At 34.9% G+C, this 21,720-nt stretch overlaps 2 protein-coding genes across 2 annotated transcripts in view; both read left to right on the top strand.

Moving 5' to 3' along the window:
- The window catches only part of LOC139978053 (uncharacterized), a 22,664-nt gene extending 1,347 nt beyond the window's left edge, over positions 1-21,317 (top strand). The window contains exons 2-10 of the mRNA XM_071988004.1: positions 17-77; positions 442-518; positions 976-1,033; positions 1,470-1,787; positions 2,746-2,966; positions 3,552-3,689; positions 4,620-4,769; positions 18,619-18,738; positions 19,813-21,317. Coding sequence (XP_071844105.1) covers positions 17-77; positions 442-518; positions 976-1,033; positions 1,470-1,787; positions 2,746-2,966; positions 3,552-3,689; positions 4,620-4,769; positions 18,619-18,738; positions 19,813-20,058 — 1,389 coding nt within the window. The 3' untranslated portion in view covers positions 20,059-21,317. The remainder of the gene's footprint in view (positions 1-16; positions 78-441; positions 519-975; positions 1,034-1,469; positions 1,788-2,745; positions 2,967-3,551; positions 3,690-4,619; positions 4,770-18,618; positions 18,739-19,812) is intronic.
- On the top strand, positions 8,085-16,965 carry LOC139977278 (uncharacterized). Its single transcript, XM_071986563.1, has 7 exons — positions 8,085-8,234; positions 11,535-11,583; positions 12,062-12,141; positions 12,678-12,735; positions 13,546-13,863; positions 14,793-15,013; positions 16,900-16,965. Exons 1-7 carry the CDS (start codon positions 8,085-8,087, stop codon positions 16,963-16,965), a joined length of 942 nt encoding a protein of 313 aa, XP_071842664.1.
- Positions 21,318-21,720: the final 403 nt, after the last annotated feature.

The raw sequence follows: 21,720 nt of genomic DNA, 5'->3' as shown, positions 1-21,720 counted from the left end.
GCCTTTACCTCTTTAGATGATGTTACAAAGACAACAAAGGACTTCTTCCAAACAGCATGTAGTAACAAACGTAGAAAGTAGGTAGTTTTAAATACTTTAATTTTAAAATCATACTTTGCAATATTATACGTTGATATACGGACATTAATTACCTAAAACGATGAATGCTAAATTCCGAGTAATTTCGAAGAATGTACACTACAAAGTTTCGGACCATGCAAGTTCGTATGTGACTTTCTAATGATAGAAATCTCATAAAGAGAAATGAGATTGAACGGAATGGGTAATCCATCACGGTATTGCCCCCTATTTTCTTTTCTTTTTACTTAACTTAAATGAGCATGTGTATTTGTGGTTTTGAGTAATTGAGTATTTGTCTTTCTTATTTCCTTCCGTGTTTCTTTGTTAATTTCTTGGCCTTCCTCTTCACCACCAAACCAGAGATGAAAGAGGACACTAAAGAAGTTGGAGAAAACGAGACGTGTTCATCAGACAGAAGAGAATTTGAAGAAGGAATTGTAAGTTTTCGGTAATAATAACATTTTGAGAAGCATATCCTTTATTCGTTCAAAATAGTGAAAAAATTATAAATTTAGTGTCATTCGTTAATCATTATTACGAACAGTTGTTTGAAGGAGATAAGAACTTCCTAGTGCCCATTATTTGCAGTCAATTGCGATATGACTTGTGTAATAGTTTAGTCAACTGTGTGCAACACATGTTGTTCAGTTCAATACGTATCCCATTGCAATATACTACAAATTTATTGCGCATTGATATCTTGAAATTGAGTTTTCTGTGGGTTGAAAGCAATGATAACCACTATGGCAAACCACTTTTGATGATACTAGTGATTTGTAGATGAATTTATCACCCCAAAATATGGTACAAGCAATTAAACATTCTACAGTATCAACGAGAACCATTTTTTTAAACATCCCTGGTATATTTGATCCTTCCTTTTATCATACGCAGGTGACGTCTGCAGATCAAGTATCAATTCGTACAAGCGAGAACATTAAGAAGGACGAAGGTAATATGTGTATACTGCTAACGGTTGTAAAGAAATGCATTACAGGACTAAACAACTAAATTGCTATCTGCGTATCCATGTGTACATCGTATGATTTGAGAATTGTTTGGCGATTGTATTGATAGCAATGGAGTAAATGATGTGAACGTCAAAGGTTACTACGCCAAACATTATTGCGTTACATGACAAAGCAATCAAATTATGGAACCAAGATTGATCTCTTTACATTTACTTATAGGACACGGATTTGGTACGATCTTGGTTCACATGTAAAGCATGAACCATCAATAATCGCAAAATTGAAGACTAAATATAAAAAGAGAAAGTGCATTATGAATATCTAAAGCAGTAAAAACTAATACAAACAACAGTCTGTTAAATAAAAATAATTTTTCAACTGTCTATATATTTAATTGTTTTTGTTTTTCTTCGTTAGGTGATTCTCGTTCCATGAGAGCAGAATCAAAGATCGGCAAAGACGGTGGAACGCTAGACATTCAAAATACCGGTGTCAGCTTACAAATACCTCCCGGTGCTCTGCGATTTGATTATTTTGTCCAAATGAGAATAATTCCACATCATTATCTGGATGAAACTGAATTATCGTTTGCTAGTAACTCCTCAGTAGTGGTAGAACTCCTTCCCAATAACGTTATGCTTTTAAAACCAGCAACTTTGACATTACCTCACTGTTTGGTTCTCGAGAAAAAATGTGGATGGAAAGCAAAGGTATACAGCAGTCACCATAAAGAAGGTAAATTATGGTTATGTTCTTCGAAAAATAAAATGGTGTTACCCCATGTACGAATGACTGTGACATATTTTAGGGTTGCAAATGCAACAGCGGAATGTTACATGTACTCATTAATCAGAGTTACAATCACGTTATGTAAATAGCCTGTGATTATTCTTATCATTGAAAAGATCAATAAAGCATCAAAGTGAAAACCAAACCATACAAAATCAAAGCAGTAAGATATATAAACGTTTGAGCCAATAATAAAGACTAAAAAAATAAGTTTTAAACCTCTTCATAAAGATTAAAAAAGTGTCACTACTACATATTTCAACAGGCAAACTATTCAAGAGTTTAGAATCAATGAAGCAAAAAGAGCGTTCTCCTAACTTAGAGTGAACCTTAGAATATATATATCAGAACGATTAAAGGACCGAGTTCAATAAACACCGGTCCTATTGGACAGCAAATCCTAAAGATAGCAAGGTCCTGTGTCCTTAGGGCAGCGTAAGAATCTTTATATGTATTCGGTAAATGATAGGTAACCAGTGAACCTGTTGCAGGAGGGAAGACTAACATGCGAGCTAGATAGTATATGAAATAAACCTCTAACAGCAGCATTCTGTACACGACGTAGCTTATTGATAAGATAATTAGGTAATCCACTGTATAAACAATTCGAATGACCAAAGTCACTAATAACAAGTGCAAGAGTGACGGTACAGCAAGACTGAACATTGAGATACTTACCAAAAGCAATTTGACATATCTTATTCATTTAAGTTTATGCGTAAATGAATACGTAAGTGAATACGATTTTCGTTGAACATAAGTGAACACGTAAGTGAATACGAGTTGCGTTGAACGCTTCTAAAGAAAGAAGTAAAAATGTTTATTCTAAGTAATTTTATAATCAGGACCTTTCTTTGTTGTTCAATTATACTTTTTTGTATCACATATTTGTTTTTTGTCTTAGGCAACCAACCACAATGGGAAGAGGAACAAAATGCTCAGTGTGATGTAACTTATGAAACCTGTGTGATGCAGTTTTACAATTTCAGCTGGAAGAAAGTTCAAATTGGTGATGATAAAGTCGAGGCAAAGAGGATAATGTTGTATGCCGCTATGCGTTCTTCTATTGAAAATGAAATATTTCTTGATATCGGGTACTACTGGCAGTTACCAAGTTGCCGAGATGTAAGCAAGTTTAAATAACCCGACCTGCGTTAATACGGGAAAATAGCATTAAATCGTGAAGTACCTTTTTACATAACAACTGTCTTTTTCTGCCAGTGGCACAGTTATATTTAAATTCGTTTGAAGCTTTTATCAGGTCAGGTTTCTCTTTTAATTTGAGAAACTGAGATACCATGTGGACAATCAACGTTCAAACTGATTTTGCTTCAGTGTCGCAAGCTATATGTATTTTCATTATGTTAGTTAAAAGTAGCATAAACGTCGGTGCAGGAAAAATAACTCATTATTAATAATGGTGTTTTATATTGATATGCATCTAATGAAAACTAATTAGGACCATTAACATCTTTACTAATCATATAAAATGTAATAGTGAGCAAATACAACTGTAAGCTAAATGGTACAATTGGGGTTTTACCCATTTTGTAATAGTCTATCGTTGTACAGATACAGTTAACATTACGTGAAGGGATACGGCATCTACCAAATAACCTGAACCATTCTCTGTTTCACTACAACAACCTTAATCAATGATATTGCTTCACAACCTTACAATGTCATTTTCTCTCTGTATACTCTCAAAAGATTCTCAATTTGAATCATGCCGTTGTGTTGCATCAGAGACCAGCCTGGTTTTTCAGAAAAGGGAATTTGCCTCTGACAGTTTTATTTGAAGAAGTAGTACCAACTAATTGGACATATAAAGAAGAAAACAATGAAAAGGTTGGTTAAAATAGTTTATTCTTAAATAAATCACCTTAAAACTATCATGTTATTAAGCTTGAATATTTTTTTCTTCGATTACTTTATTACCATCAGCAGAATCACATATGGGAAAAAGAGAAAGTCGAATAATCTTTCTGAATCATCAATTAACGTACAAACTAGTGCATGACACTCATCTTTGTAAGGAAGTATATCAATACCTTATGGTCTAGTTAAAGCCTGTATAATAAATTGCACACGTAATCAATTTATTTAAGTATTGCTATTATAACCGCCGCATCCATTTATGTTTCCAACTAAGTTTCAATTGTCATTGTCAGTGCCAGTGGAAGCTTTATAAAAGTTTTTGTATCATGTAATGACACGTTTCACGCAAAAAAATATATAATTTAAGTATATTGTATATTTTTGCTGGTAAGTTTATTACTGAGCTTAAAGCCGGATCGGCTTCCATCATTTCATAGAAACCAGTCATTTTTGTGCAACAATAAGGTAAATTAGGTTTGTTGTTATTTAATGGTACTAAATATTTGTATTATTACCTCGTAGTTATTTTAATGAAGATCCTTTTAAATAATTTAAAATTAAAATTAGCATCACTTTAAAAATTAACTGCAGTTTCGCTAGTAAAGTCATCAACAAATGATGACATTATTTGAAAGAATTTGTTTCTACAAATCTATCGAACAAAAACCCAAAATTAACATTAATTCTGTCGTCTATAGTTTCTCTAAAGAACTAGAGATAAAGGAATTGAAATAATGACCATGAATATTGCTAAGATCAAGCAACCCGCAACTTATAAAAATGTCAAAAGTTACTACTATATAAGCCTACGTTCTCGTTTTCCCAAATAAGTTAAAGTATGTTGATTTCAATGAATGTCATATTCATGTAACACTGTTTCTTTTTTTGTGGCCTTTAAAGATAATCAACTTTATCACAGTTGCGTTTATCGGAGGAGATTTCTGTACGTTTCTCCTGAAAAAGGGGGTCTCCGACGAAACAGACGGATGCACATGTTACTTAAAAGCTGGCCAAGGGTTGGATCTTGTGGAATTAAATTTCTCACTAAAGGTTAGTTGCTACGCTTTAGTTAACTTTTTGTAATGTATGTTGTGCTTTTTAGCAAAGAATATCTTTCTATGTTTATGGTCTTTCTTATTTTTAATATTAGATAAAAAAACGGTGTACATTTAACGGCAGCTGTAGAGATGTCATCTGTATTTGTTCTCTCACAACTCCCATTCTCCCTTCCCTTTGTTCTACCATTCAAATTAAACCAACAATCGGGAGGTTCCGGGTTCGATACCCGGCCGGGTAATATTAAGGTGAGTTTTTCATCCAAGAGCAATCGACGGTTTTCCCATCTGAAATGACTCTCTACATTGAAGGTGACAAAAATCCAAATTTGAATTAAAATGTTGAACTGGAAGCCAACCGACGTGTAAGTTTTAATCCCATAAGCCCTTACGGGGTTTCTAGATCTCGAAATTATAAAAGTATTGATATGCCATTATATTAAAAGGAATCCAGTTTGTCAACAACTGAAGCAATCATACCTTCAACGGGCACAGCTACTGCTGGAGATACATACGAAGAACTACTATCAGCAATTGAACAAGATGACAGTGCTTTTAGTGAGGAGTCTCTTCAGGTAACTGTTTAACCGTTGTTGCATTTCACCAAGAGCAAATTCAACGGTGAAATTAAGCTTAATAGATTTTAATTTATTAAGTATTGATCAATAAGGCCTTTACGTGAAAGATAACGCGAAACTGTGAATTAAAACGAACCTTTATTGCGTAATTGTCTTCGATATCATTATTGTAAGTAAGTTCTTACAATATTCGTAAAGCGCTTTGTGCTGTTATCTACGAACACACTTCCGGGTCTCTGTCCACTGCCTCTTTGTTCAGAGTCCATCATTTTGAACTAAAACATCTCCGTTTTGAATCGAGTTTTAAGTCGAAAGGAATGGATTTTGGATTCACACTCTGTCGCTTAGAGGATTTAGTGTGTAATTTGTCGCATAGCGTTTACGCGAATATATAGAAAGTTAGCACCAATGAATTATACATAGAAAATATCGTCGTAGCTTGTCACATTGTTTTTAATAAATAGAGGGATACCTCAATTTTAGAGTAATGCTACATCTTTATAGTTTATGAACCGTCTCTCTTAATGGTAAAATTACTTAGAAAATACAAAAGGAAAGTCCGAACAAATACAAACAAATACTACTTCTCTTCACAACTAGCTACCATCAACATTACTCTTCGGTTATCAAAAACAGCTATTCCCCCCCCCCCCATTGTTCTTCCATTCACATTCAAACATTACTGTCTATGTGACCCTGGTGATGCACACTGCCTCAAAACAAGGACATTGTACACCCAGATCAAAGGTCGCTGGAGTGTTACCATAGGCAGGTTTTTCTCTGCAACGAGACGTCTACGGATGCCTTGATGAAATACTTCCTTGCATTCTTATTGATCATTGGGCGCTTTGAACAGGATTTCTATCTGTTCTTCCACACATTGATGGCACATACCTGATACGTACATCCTTATGTTTTACTTTTTTTAGGGTTTCCCAAGTGACACTTTTTTTGCTTTCCCATAAGTCCCCATATACGCAATGGTAACTGCAGATAACAAACCAACGTCTTACATAGGATTTTCAGTGGCCCCCTTTTCGAAACTAGATACTACATGCACACCAAATCCTTTAGAAATCAGAGATATGAGAAAGAAACCGAATTTTCTAAACATATACAGGGATTGAATCGTTGTAGATCAGATGCTTGAGATTGCCTGAGCGGTTGATAAAATAGTCTAACAAATTCTAATTCCGGTAATGTAAGAACAACACGTGCACACTATTTGTGAATAATATTTTTGCAAACATCTACAATGTGATCATCGTATTACGGTATATATATATTTATTTATTTATTTTCACTAATCATATTGAGAAGCGCATGATTCATTACTTCATTTTGCGCTAGACTGATTGATGATCTTTCTTTTGCTGTGCCCAGTAACATTTCTCAGGTTAGTACTCCTTGAATATAATGGTTACAAAAAATACTGTTGTGTTGATGCACAACATATTGATTGCAGTTTATTAGTTTCTAAAGAGAAATATCTCTGCGGATTTATGCAGGGAAGCTTCTCCTTATAGAAATTTAACAGCAATATCAAATTTTCAACCATACAAGCTTTTTGACCTTACATGCATGCAGTTAAAACTGTATATTGAGACTGAAATGACAAAATTCTCCCATGCTAAGGTAGGATAAGAAACAAACAATCAAAAGTGAAGCTCAACCCTAGAGGCATATACTGCAATCATCACACTGATCATGGAACTGGCACATTTTAGTGGGCAATCTTACATTAACAACTTGTTAAGGTGACAGAGGTTCACATTGACTGTAATTCATGGTGCTGCACTAATGGATGCTTTATGCTGCAAAGGTGACTCTCATATTTAAAACCCGTTGGAGTAGGGATATGTGAGATCGAGTTTTGATGCAGGTCAGGATGACGTCTAACATTTTGTATTTATGTTTCTTCTCGTGCCGTTTATACGTGCCTTTAGAGCCAGCATGGTATGCCAAGAATACGAGAGCTAAACCATCATACACCCCTCCCCCCCCCCAAAAAAAAAACACGTTACTATGATATGTGGAGCATGTATCACTTAGACTATGTGCTATAGTTTAACGACATGGTGCATGGCACATAGCGTATAGACAAACTAAATAATGTAAACAAGTACAGATTACATAATGCAAATACCGGTGCTGTGGCCGAGTGGATAACAGCGGTGGCATCTGAAGCAATGAGGCTTAGTTGTGGGAGGTTCCGGGTTCGATACCTGGCCGGGTAATATTAAGGTGAGTTTTTCATCCAAGAGCAATCGACGGTTTTCCCATCTGAAATGACTTTCTAAATTGAAAAAAAAATCCCAATTTGAATCAAAATGTTGAACTGGAAGCCACCCGACATGTAAGTTATAATCCCATAAGCCCTTGCGGGGTTTCTAGCACATTTGTGGTCGCTTAAACGTTGTTATAATAAATGCTGATGATTATGATAATTATTATCATTACATTATCATCATTATTATCATTATTATTATTATGATCATCATCACATTATCATCATTATTATTATTATTATTATGATCATCATCATCACATCATTCTCATCATCATCATCATTATTATTGATAACTAAAACTTCATTTTAGATTACGAATTTAGTATTTGGTTTTGTTTTTGCAGTATATACACCTAAGTGTGCCCATTACAAAGGTGTATATTTTGGTAATCATGGAACAATGGGATGTCTATATAGATCTCGAAATTATAAAAGAAATGATATGTCATTATATTTCAAGGAATCCAGATGGTCAACAACTGAAGCAATCATATCTTCAACGGGCAAAGCTACTGCTGGAGATACATACGAAGAACTACGACTAGCAAGTGTACAAACTGAAGACAGTGCTTTTAGTGAGGAGTCTCTTCAGGTAACTGTTTAACCGTTGTTGCATTTCACCAAAGGCAAATTCAACGGTGAAATTAAGCTTAATAGATTTTAGTTTATTAAGTATTGATCAATAAGGCCTTCACGTGAAAGATAACGCGAAACTGTGAATTAAAACGAACCTTTATTGCGTAATTGTCTTCGATATCATTATTGTAAGTAAGTTCTTACAATATTCGTAAAGCGCTTTGTGCTGTTATCTACGAACACACTTCCGGGTCTCTGTCCACTGCCTCTTTGTTCAGAGTCCATCATTTTGAACTAAAACATCTCCGTTTTGAATCGAGTTTTAAGTCGAAAGGAATGGATTTTGGATTCACACTCTGTCGCTTAGAGGATTTAGTGTGTAATTTGTCGCAAAGCGTTTACGCGAATATATAGAAAGTCAGCACCAATAAATTATACATGGAAAATATCATCGTAGCTTGTCATATGTTGTTACTAAAACATGTTAATACGATAGAAAATCATCGCATTAAAGATTTCTTTTGTATGTGAATAATCATGAGATAACGAATTTGGATCAATTATTTTACTTCAAATACTTTTTCCTTTACAACCAGTGCAGATCATATTTATGCAGTATGCTTACTATAGGTTCTGCACCTATGTCGCTACTTCATAACACGTTAACGTTGGGGCAAGCTGAGGCAATATCTTTGCAGCGAAAACAAGTGCGACAAGTTCTTCTTTTCTCCCCGATAATTTAAGTCCTCGCTCCCTTAGAAAGTCGTTCAAAGCCTTATCCATCAATAGCTTAATATCATCTATGGATATTTCATCCTCAATTGCGAAAAAAAATATAAACTACTTCAGTACAGATAACGATCGATATTTGGAATTACAACGCTATAGTGTGTGCTAAGTGTTAACAAGCTGTTGAGTGACGAAACTATTCACAGTCGACCTTTTGAGCTGTTACATAATCCTAAGCTGCTGGTATCTCCGAACTGGCTAATTCGTGTTTCATGAGACATTCATTCAGTTCTTTCAGAATAGAGACATCATAATAAACATTCACACACCTCTCATAGTTTGCTTTATTTCTGCAACTCCTGTGGGAAACGTTGGATTCATGTCCATTTTAAAGTCAAACCGAAACAGCGAAAAATAAGCAACTGAAAACAATATCTGTGATACAATGTTTAACACGTGACGCCAAACCTGCTTCAAGTTCGCATTTTCTACAATGTGCGACAGTATCAACTATTTTGATATCTCTATGTAAGCAAACCTATGTCAAACTTCTTATCATTCCTTCTCTCTTTACCCTATTTTCGCTACCACGTTGATGGAAAATTTGGAATCTCCGTCATTCTCCCATTCAAATATACAACATAAACATCAACATAATGTTCAAGTTTACTTTGGTGTAGGCGCTGCTACTAGCCTGCAAGCTGACTTTACTTTTCTGGTCAAAAAATGTGATTGTCAACCAGAACTTACCATTGATGTAATAATTTCATTTTTTAAATTCATTTGCAGTAACATTAATAGTAACTATCATTATTTCTAAAATGAAAACAACAATAACAATTAGGAGGCCCTTTTAGAATTAAGATTCCCATCAATTTGAGATTACTTTAACTTGCGTAAATATACTTGACCTCATTGTAGAAGTTACGCGTGTCTGCAACTTTACTCGTTTGGTTCTGTGTATTTGGAGGAATAGAAATTCGCAAAACATGAATTTGTTCCTTTCGTGTAATTGTTTGTAACCGTAAAATGTTGGAAGTTATAAATGATTGTTCAACGCTACTCCAAATTATTAATTTTTTTTCAAAAGTTTCTGTGTTTTACTATTTTCGATGACGTGGGAGGACTGGCTGAGGGTGAAAACGAAACAGCGGGAAACCGCAAAAAAAAAAACATATACTCTTGAGTTTAAACCGTAAGCACCTTTGAATCTTGTTAAAATATCTTTGTTCCAATTCGTGATCCTCTTAATAAATTATCAAATGATTCCGTGTTTTAGTGTGTTCTCTATTTGACCAGAGGACAGATGCAGGGTGAAAGGAAATCATTCTTAATCGACGTACATGCATAACAGGCAGATATAGCAAACTTCAATAAGGATGGCCTTTGTTTGAATAAGTTGTGTGTTATGATTTGTTTCCCTTTCTTTATTCCATAAGCAAACAGATTATCTCCGTGAAACGGTCTTACATTTAGTCATATACAACATGAATGGACAAAACTCGAAAAATGGCAATTTTTACATTTCAGAAAAAAACCTCTGAGGTCTGAGGTCTATTTCACAGTGTAAAAGAAGAAACTTCTTCGTGAGACAGTCTTACCTTTTTAAAGTTCAGAAAATATCCTCTCGTGACTTTAAGTGACCTTCAAATTTCACAAAACGAAATGTAATAAATTATACTTAATTCCCACAAACCTCTCATGAAATTTCAGCCTCAAGGAAAAATGACGAAATTGCAGTCATTTAAACGTGGTGGCAAAAAGTGACAGAAAGGTTTGCAATATCGCGCGATAGCGATTTCTCAGCTGAAAGCTTTCGGCTGTGCTAATGAGTGCTTACCTCCAAGGGATTTGGGAAATGTTGAGGTATTCCCCCCCCCCCTCCCCATGGAGATTAAAGTTTTAAAAAAGATGGAAGAATTATCCTAAAATGCTTCAGCGCTCAAACATATTCCAGAGAGCTTTTCTGCTTTAATAAATCACTATCAGAGAAAATTTCAATTTGCTACAAAAGAACAAGAAGTTCCAGAAAACTCTGCGGCATTCCCTCCCGAAATACACTTAAGAGGTCTGAGTCTATTTCACAGTGTAAAAGAAGATTCTTCTTTCTGGCACGTATTTATGTGCTTCTTTAGTACTAGCAGAGTCCTAGAACTATCTAAAAATTCTGCCGCTTTCGGGGGCTCCGCTGCACCTCTCTACCCCAAGCCAATAACAGTGTATACACAATCGGAAATTAACTGAACGGCTGTGATTAGCCTAAAAAGCAATTATCCCTTTTGTTTGCGATGCTTTGCAATCATCGGAACCTGTACAGTGAAGTTGGCTTATGTGTGCGTCGTGTGGGTGTGCGTATGCGTGTGTACTTAATGAGGGATGTGTCTCTTGGTTACTTTGCAGTCACCTTGCAACACCGCAGCTTATAATAAGAAGTATCGTATTAACAGATAGTTACAAAATTGAGCGGTGAATTAATTTTGTAGACAATTAGGTGTCGCATTACTATTTATGCTCTTTTAACGCAATCGAGCTTTTTCTTGATGTTGCAGCTGTATCCAATGCTTGAATTGTGCTTTTACTTTTTTAGATGCCGTTACCAAGGACTCTTCCCGAACCGTTCGCAACAAACACAAAAGGTAGATCATGTTAACCAATATACTTTTTAAAGTTATACGTTGGAATTATCATTACGTTGAATTACGGACACTAATTCGTTAATACTATGAATGATAAATTGTCATTTATCCTCGACAGAAGATCCTACTAGGATCGAAACGTCAGGCCAATTTACTTTTACACATTCTCTAAAACAGGCTCTCTAGTGGATAAGCAGTTCGCTAAGAGGTTTTAAAAAAAAATTATAATGATAAATTCCGAGTAATTTCGAAGAATGTACATTAAAAGTTTCGGACCATGCAATTTGGTATCTGACTTACCAATGATAGAAATCTCAAAAAGAGAATTGAGATGGAAACGGAATAGTTAATCCTTCAGGGTATCGACCCCCATTCTTTTCTTGTTATTTAACTTAAATGAGAGTGTGTATTTGTTTTTTAATTTCTTTCCGCTTTTCTATTGTTTAATTTCATTATTATCTCTTCACCACCAAACCAGAGATGAAAGAGGACACCAAAGAAGTAGAAACGAACGAGACGCGTTTATCAGATAAAACTGGAAATATTGAAGAAGGAAACGTAAGTTTTCGGTTATTATAGGAATTCGAGAAACATATCCTTTACTCATTCGAAATAGTGCAAATAATGATCCATTTATTAACACGATCCGGATAGGTTGATTCGTAAATCTTTACTACGATCCGTTGTTTGAAGGGGATAAGAAGGTACACCTGCCTATTATTTCAGTTAATTGTGACATGCCTTGTGCGATAGTTTAGTCAACTCAGTGCATCACATGTCGTTTAGTTCCATACGTATATCATTGCAATATACTACAAATTTATTGCGCATTGATATCTTGAGATTGAGTTTTCTGTAGTGGATTGACAGCAATGATAACCTCTATGGCAAACCAATTTTGATGATACTAGTGATTTGTAGCTGAACTTATCACAAAACATATGGTATACGAGCAATAAATCATTCTACGGGAAACAATGAGAACCTTTTTGTTTTATAATTACTGGGACTTATACAGCATATAAATATATATATTATATTTTATCGGAATAAAATACCTTGGTTTATTTTTTCCTTCCTTTCATCATGCGCAGGTGACGTCAGTAGATCAAGTATCAATTCGTACAGGAAAGAACATTAAGACGGACGAAGGTAAGTTGTTCATTTAACTGCTAACGGATGTTAAGACATCTCAATTGGTATCTGCTTATCATAGTGTACACCATTTGTTTAGAACTTTTTTGGCGATTGTATTGAAAGCTGCGGTAAACAGTTCAGGACAGAGTGTTATTCGATGCTTTTCTTCTTTTATTATATCGGACTCAAAAAACCACCGCTTCCTTTTACGACTCCGAAAGCATCAAGTCTTTATTAACAACGTTTACTGTATCTTCCCCACAACACTATATCCTATAACACAACCTCGGTTTCTCCCTTTACTATTTTCTCGCTCCTCACCTCACAAAAGCCACAGCCCAACGGCCCTTAACCCTTCTACATTCCTCTCCTCATCTCTAGCTTTTTCCTACAATCATATTAGCAAGTCCTTACATGTCTAAGTAATCCCAGCTTTTTAATGCCCCTAAGCTATCCCTAGGACATCGTGAAGCAGCTTTCTTCTCCTAACCTGCAGACTTCATAACAAAAGCAATGGAACAGATTAAGGGATTGTCATAAGGTACTATGCCAAACAGTATTCCGTTGAATGACGAAATGACGAGCAATCAAATGATGGAACCAAGATGGATCTCTTTACATTTACATACTAGACACGGATTTGGTACGATCTCGGTCCACGTGTTAAGCATGAACCATCAATAATGGCCCATTCAAGGACTATATATAAAACGAGAAAGTGAATTATGAATATCAATTCATCAATGAAAACTGATGCAAACAGCAGTATGTTAAATATGAAGAATTATTCAATTGTCTACATATTTATTTTTTTTCTTTCGTTAGGTGATTCTCATTCCATGAGAGCAGAATCAATGATCGGCAAAGACGGTGGAACGCTTGACATTCAAAATACCGGTGTCAGCTTAGAAATACCTCCCGGTGCTCTGCGGCGTGATTATTTTGTCAAAATGAGAATAATTCCACAACATTATCGAGATGAAACCGAATTACCACTTACTAGTTACTCCTCATTAGTGGTAGAACTCCTGCCCAATAACGTTAACCTTTTAAAACCAGCAACATTAGCAATACCTCACTGTTTGGTTCTCAAGAAAAAATGTGGATGGAAAGCAAAGGTATACAGCAGTCACCATAAAGAAGGTAAATTATTGGGTTTTATTCTTTAAAAAATAAAATGGTTCGACCCCATGTACGAATGACTGTGACATATATTGGGATTGCAAATGATACAGCGGAACGTTATAGCCTGTGATTATTCTTATCATTGAAAAGATTAATAAAGCATCAAAGTGAAAACCAAGGAGTTAGATAGACAAACGTTTCAGCCAATAATAAAGACTACAAAAATAAGTTTTTGAACCTCCATAAAAAACAATTGAAAAGTGTTTCTACTACAAATTTCCACAGGCAAGCGATTCCAGAGTGTGGAAGCGATAAAGCAAAAGCGCGTTCTCCTAACCATGGAGCTATAAACAGTTTATAGCTCCTTGTCCTAACTAAGAACATAGAGATCATAACGATTGGATAACCGAGTTCAATAACCACCGGTCCTAGTGGACAGCAAATCCTAAAGATAACAAGGTTCCGTGTCCTTAGGCAAGCTTAAGAACCTTAAACTGTATTCGGTAATTGATAGGCAACCAGTGCACCTATTGCAGGATGCGTGATAGATAGTACATGAAATAAACCTCTAACAGCAGCAGCATGTATACTTTGTAGCTTATTGTTCAGATAATTAGGCAATCCACTGTATAAACAAATCGAATGGTCAAGGTCACTAATAACAGGAGCATGATTGAGGGCTAAGTAAGACTGCAAACAGTTATACTTAATTAACGAATCCTGTAAAGTTTAACTAAAGCAATTTGGCATCTCTGATTGATTTGTAAGTTGATACGTAAGTGAATGTTTTACTATACGAACAAGATTAAACTCAGGGACGAGTTGCGTTGTACCGAATAGGAAATGTAGAATGCTAGGTAATGCTCTCAGTTTTATAATCAGGAACTTTCTCCGATGTTCAATCACCATTTTTTTTTTTAATATCGCATATTTGATTTTTGTCTTAGGCAACAAACCACAATGGGAAGAGGAAAGAAATACTAAGTGTGATGTAACTTATGAAAGCTGTGTGATACGGATTCACAATTTTTGCTGGAAGAAATATAAAATTGATGGACAACAAGTCAAGGCAATTAACATTATGTTGTTTGCCGCTAAGCGTTCCCATGATAAAAATGGTTTATTTCTTGATATAGGATATTACTGGGACTTACCAAGTTGCCAAAGGGTAAGTACGTTTAAATAACTCAACCTGGGTTAAGAAACTGTGAAATAGTGCAATACGGGAAAATGGCGCCCCCTTTAAAATTACAACTGTGTATTTCTGACAGTGGCATAGTAATATTTAAATTAAGTAGCAGCTTTTATCAGTAAAGGTTTCTCCCTAATTTTGAGAAAAACATTAGCGTACATATAATTTCAATTTATGTCAAGCTGACTTTGCTTCAGTACCGCAAGCTATGAATTTTTCATTATAAAAGTTAAAAGAAACAAACACTTTGGTGGAGGAAAAGTAATTCTTCATATATATTAATGTTTTTTATATTTATATGTATCTAATTACAATTAATTAAGACCATTAACATATTACTAATCATATAAATATGCAGTTGCCAGCAAAGACAGCTCTAAGCTAAACGATACACTTGGGGTTTTACCGTTTTTGTAATAGGATACCGTTGTACAAATACACTGAGCATTATGTGAAGGGATATGGCATCTCCCAACTAACCTTAACCATTCTCTGATTCACTACAACAACCGTAATAAATGATATTGCTTTACAACTTCACACTGTCATTTTCTCTCTGTATTCTCTCAAAAGATTCTTAAACTGAATCCTGTCATTATATTGCATCAGAAACCCGCTTTTTTTTAAAACGACGACAACTGCCTCTGACAGTTTTGCTTCAAAAAGTGTTTTCACCTTGGACATGTAACGAAGAGAACAATGCAAAGGTTGGTTGAAATATTTGATTTTTAAATAATTGATTTACTTTATTACCAGCAAAAGCAAATATGTGTCATATAAAATGTAAATTAATCTCACTGAATCATCAATTACATACAAACTACTGTATGACACTATGATTGTTTGTATAGGGAAGTAGCAATACCGTAGTCTACCTATAAGCCTGCACACAAACTTGCACAAGTAATGACTTTTAAAGTATTTGCTATTGTAACCGCCACATGTGTCCAACTTAGTTTTAATTGTCATTGTCAGTGTCAATGGAAGAAATGGCTTTATCAAACTTTTAGTATAATGATCCTGTGATGACACGTTTCACGCAAAACAAAGATTATTTACATGCATCACCACCTATTTGGACATATAACGAAGAAAACAATGCAAATGTTAGTTGAAATAGTTGATTTTCAAATAAATCTTATAAATGTTATTAATAAATGTTATTAAGCTCGAATAATGCGTTTTTTATCTTCGATTTCTTTATTACCAGAAGAAGCACATATGTGTAATAGAAAATAAAAATTAATCTCACTGAATCATCAATTACATACAAACTAGTGTATGACACTCATTGTTTGTATGGAAGTAGCAATACCGTAGTTTAACTACAGTCTGCACACAAAGTTGCACAAGTAATGAATTTAGAAGTATTTGCTATTGTAACCGCCACATGTGTCCAACTTAGTTTTAATTGTCATTGGCAGGGTCAATGGAAGAAATGGCTTTATAAAAATTTTAGTATAATGATCCTGTGATGACTCGTTTCACGCAAAACATATATTATTTAAATTATATTGTATGTGACATTCTGTTGGTAAGTTTATTACTGAGCTTAATGCCGGTTCGGATTCCATCATTTCATAAAAGCCCGTCATTTCTATGAAAAAATAAGGTCAAATATGTTCGTTGTTAGTTAATGGTAGTAAATATTTGAATTATTATCCCGTAGTGATATAATAGTAGATCCATTTAAATTAATTTAAAATTAAAATAGGAATCACTTTACAAAATTACCCACGATTTTGCTAGTAAAGTTATAGATGAAAGAATGATGGCATTATTTGAAAGAATTTGTTTCTACAAATGTATTGATCCAAAACTCAAAATTGACATTAATACTGTCGTCTATATTTTCTCTAAAGAACTTAGAACAAGGACTAGAAATAGCGACCATGAATATTGCTAAGATCAAGCAACCCGCAACCTAGAAAAATTTCAAAAGTTACTACTATATAAGGCTACGTATTCATAAGTTTACTCTGTTTTCCCAAATAGGTTTAAGTATGTTGAATTGAATTAATGTCATCTTCATGGAACAACTGCTTATTTGCCTTTAAAGATAATCAAATTTGACACAGTTGCTAATATGGAAGCAGATTTCTGTACGTTTTACCTGAATAAGGCAGTCTCCGACGAAAAAGGCGGATGCTTATGTTTCATCAAAGCTGGCCAAGGGAAGGATCTTGCGGAATTAAAGTTCTCAACTAACGTATGTTGTGTTTTTTAGCTAAGAATATCCTTCTGTGGTCAATGTTTTACTTATTTTTAATATTGGATTACAAACGGTGTACATTTAAAGGCAGCTGTAGAGAGGTCATCTGTATTTGTTCTCTCACAACTCCCATTCTCACGATGTTCCATATGCGGGTATGTATTTATGAATGAATGCGTATATATATATATATATATATATATATATATATCTATATATCTATCTATCTATCTATCTATCTATCTATCTATATATATATATATATATATATATATATATATATATATATATATATATATATATATATATATATATATATATATGATGCTAAAGAAAAACATGATGCTAACCAACTCGAAATCATTTGTGATTCATAAAGCCGGATCTCGAAAGAGATACTTTGAACAGACTTTATGTTAATGCAATGGAGGTAAACGACAAAGGCAAATGAATATATATAAATGAAAATCGTAATGAGTTGGAAAATCAAGAACAGTGAAAAAACTTTCAGCCTCCACCGGGATTCGAACCACGGGCCTTCCGCTCTGTACGCGGACACCCTAACCATTGGCTATGGACGCTGATTGTATGTCCAGAGGTTCGAAACCGGTAAGGAAGGTCGTAATTCCACTGTAGGCGTTTGTCACCTGTATCGAACAATACTAGTTCTGTTTTTGGTGACATATTTTGCCTTACTCTAGAGATCAAACATGGTGCTAACCAACTTATGAATACACAGGCCTAGATGTAGAAACTTTATATATATATATATATATGTATGTATGTATGTATGTATGTATATATGTATATGTATGTATATATATATATATATATATATATATATATATATATATATATACATAATTTATATATATATAAATATAAATATATATATATATATAAATTTATGATGATGATGATGATGATGATGATGATGATGATGATGATGGTGATGATGATGATGATGATGATGATGATGATGATGATGATGATGATGATGATGATGATGATGATGATGATGATGATGATGATGATGATGATGATGAAGATGATGATGATGATGATGATGATGATGATGATGATGATGATGATGATGATGATGATGATGATGATGATGATGATGATGATGATGATGATGATGATGATGATGATGATGATGATGATGATGATGATGATTACTACTAATAACTACTATAACTACAACTTCAGTTAAAGATGTTTGCAAAAAGTTTAGTATTTGGTGTTGTTCTTGCAATATATGCACTTAAGTGTCCATTACAAAGGAGAATGTGTTGGTAATCATGAAACAATGGGATGTGTATATAGGTCTCGAACTAATAATAGTATTGATATGCCATTATATTACAAGGAATCCAGTTTGTCAAGAGCTGAAGCAATCATACTTTCAACGGGGAATGGTATTGCAGATTCACAAGAAGAACTGCCGTCAGCAATTTCACGAACCAAAGTTCGTAAAAAGCTTCTTCAGGTAACTGTTCATCCGTGGCTATATTCTACGAAGAGTAACTTAAACGGCAAAATTAAGCTTAATATATTGTAATGTATTAAGTACGGACCAATGAGGCCTTCACTGAAAAGATTACGCGAAAATGTAAACCAAAAAGAACCTTTATCGCGTAATTGTCTTCGATATCATTATTTTAAGTAATTTCTTTCACTATTCGTAAGTGCTTCGCGCTGCTACCTACGAACACACTTCCGGGTATCTGTCCACTGCCTCTTTGTTCAGAATTGATAATTTTGAACTAAAACATCTGCGTTTTGAATCGAGTTTTAAGTCGACGGGAATGAAATTGGGTTCACACTCTCTCACAGTAACACTGACAACAACTTGTGGGAACCTCCTTCCGAAGCATCCTTAGGCATTATGCCACGGAACGTGTCATCCACAGGCGATTAAAACACAATGTTTCAGACATTTGAGATGACACGTTAGCTTCCTCTATCCTGCCATGCACTGTGCCTGATTCACAATGTATTCTCCACATGTAGTTATCACCGACGAGAGTACTTTTCATTCCTTAGAGATGGCCCGGGAGAATTTGTTTGATCTCTTGCTTAATCTTCTGATCGATATACCCCCGAAAGTTACCGGACTTCAAAAATCACTTTTTTTCAAGACAGGGGGGGGGGGGGGGTTCATCCAGACATCATATTGCTGAGACTACATGCCTAGCCGCTTTCACGGGTACCGCGAGAGCATACGTCATGCCAAAAATCTCTTCCAGAATAATAGCAACAGCCCGGAGTTTTATTACCGCTCAAACAGATTTAAAGGTTTCTACGGTCGGTTCGTTGCTGCGCAATGCTAAACATAGGCATATTTTGGCAGATAAGGTATATAGGAGAGTGACTCATTTGCGTAGAAACATATAATAGGTATATGAAATCCTACATGCATTTCCAAATCAAAACGTTTTGTGGTTTTAATTAAGAAATAATTAGGATCACCTTCTTAGACTATTTTTTTTCACGACGGTTATACAGAACATGAAAAATGTCTTATTATGAGTGTACTTTCTTTTATATTTCGTTTTCATAGAAATTATCAAAAAAACTTACCAAACGCTGGAGGGAAGTTGGAAGGAACCTTAAGTTGACTGATGATCAACTCAATATCCTAGACCTAAATTATTCGGATCACCAGGAGAAGGTATACCAAATGCTACTTAAGTGGAAAAGTGAAAAGACTATCGCTGCAACTCATGGCGTTCTGGCGGATGCTTTGGGAAATACAGGAAGAGTTGATTTACGAGACTGGGTGCTTGGGGGTAGTGAGCCTACATGAGTTGAAAGGTAGATAAACGCCATCCAAACAAGAACAACAGAACTAGAGGAAGTAATCTACCTCATATGGATTGCAATGAAGAGTAGAATTCTTGTATATACTAACTTTTGTAATACCCGGATTGACAAAGGCACATTCAGGTACCAAATCACCCTTCTCTGTAATTGTTATACATGATAACGGTAAATGCCTTAATACTGCGGTTAATCTAAAGTAATTTATTTTTCGTTGTGACTCTCATGTTAGAAGGAGAAGTGGATTCGTATTCCATTTGCTAATGTGAAGTTTTCAGCAGGCTGCGATTTTTCATTGTGATTTCTTGTGGAAGACTTGATGTCAATCATGTGGCTGCGAAAACCAGTTAAACCAGTTACGCAGGATTAAATTGACTTCAGCTAGCATTATCGTGCTTTATATTGATACTGAATAGGAAACAGCACAATTTGTAACGGCATCAAGGCTGTCAAAAGAGAGACGTGGTAATGGTTAATCAATGAATGTTGTAAATTAAACAAAAACACAATCTTGGGGGTTTTGCTCGAGTTTGAATAGATTAATACTTATTCTATTTATTCTAGTATTAAACTAGTAGAAATATTTTGTGCATCTGCACTGACAGTTCGGTATAGTCAAATTACAACATGGTTTGGTTAACACTTTTTTGTGCAAGTTTTTATCTTCTTTATATTCATTTTATATAAATAGCTAAAATTTCGTATATCTTCAAAGCAGGAAACGCCAATTCTGTGCGTTGTAGTAATTTCATAAAATATTCACACATTAACAATTTCCTTTTACAAGTGCATATCTGTCATATTCTGTGGCGTCACATCTGATCAAACGTCAATAAAATTGCGTAATTGAAGTATACTAAAACTAAATTTAGGGCAAAGTCAGAGATATGATCATCATCACTTCAGCTTTTAATGCAACACTTTTACTTTCAGCATTTCGATATTACCGTATACTACCATATATATCCGCAAACACTTAACGCATATTGCTTGATAGTCTTATCATTAAGTAAGAAGCTAATTGTCTACTTTATACCAGACTTGAAGTACAGTTTTAGTACAAAAGCATGAGTAAGCTGAGGTAAAAAAAATCCACTTGGTATGATTGCGACCATAAGTTTGGGCGCAACCACTTGGAAAGGCTTAGACGGTAAGTCGACCAGTGAAAGGGATCTAAGGGGAGGAGTCTCCCCGCCTCTTTTGATATAATGGAGGATACTTAGGCTGTATTTTTGTGCACCAGGAACTTTGTAATACTGTCTGCCAGTGGGGCGTTGGGTAGGTGGGGTGGGGGGGGGGGTGTAGTTAGGGATAAATCACAAGTAGAAGTCTACGTGAGTGCGCCTCTAGGCACAAAGCTCTAAGAGCAAGTGGAAAGCAGTTTATCTTGCACTATCATATAGGACTATATAGTAGAATATTTCCAAAATGTAAGGAGTACGATTACAAAGCCACGAGTACAGGAACTACAGTACAGAACCTACATTACAGGAACTATATTACAGTAACTACAGTACAGGAACTATAGTACAGGAACTATAGTACATTAACTACATTCCAGTAACTATGCCTGGACGGACTAACTACAAGTCTGTTTTGTACACCCATATTAAAAATGTGAGGAGAAATTTGGTAATACCGATAACAC

The sequence above is a fragment of the Apostichopus japonicus genome, chromosome 12 (assembly GCF_037975245.1).
Source record: "Apostichopus japonicus isolate 1M-3 chromosome 12, ASM3797524v1, whole genome shotgun sequence".
Taxonomy (NCBI): Eukaryota; Metazoa; Echinodermata; class Holothuroidea; order Aspidochirotida; family Stichopodidae; genus Apostichopus; species Apostichopus japonicus.
Note: the sequence above shows the minus strand (reverse complement) of the source record. Positions and strands in the feature narration are given on the sequence as shown.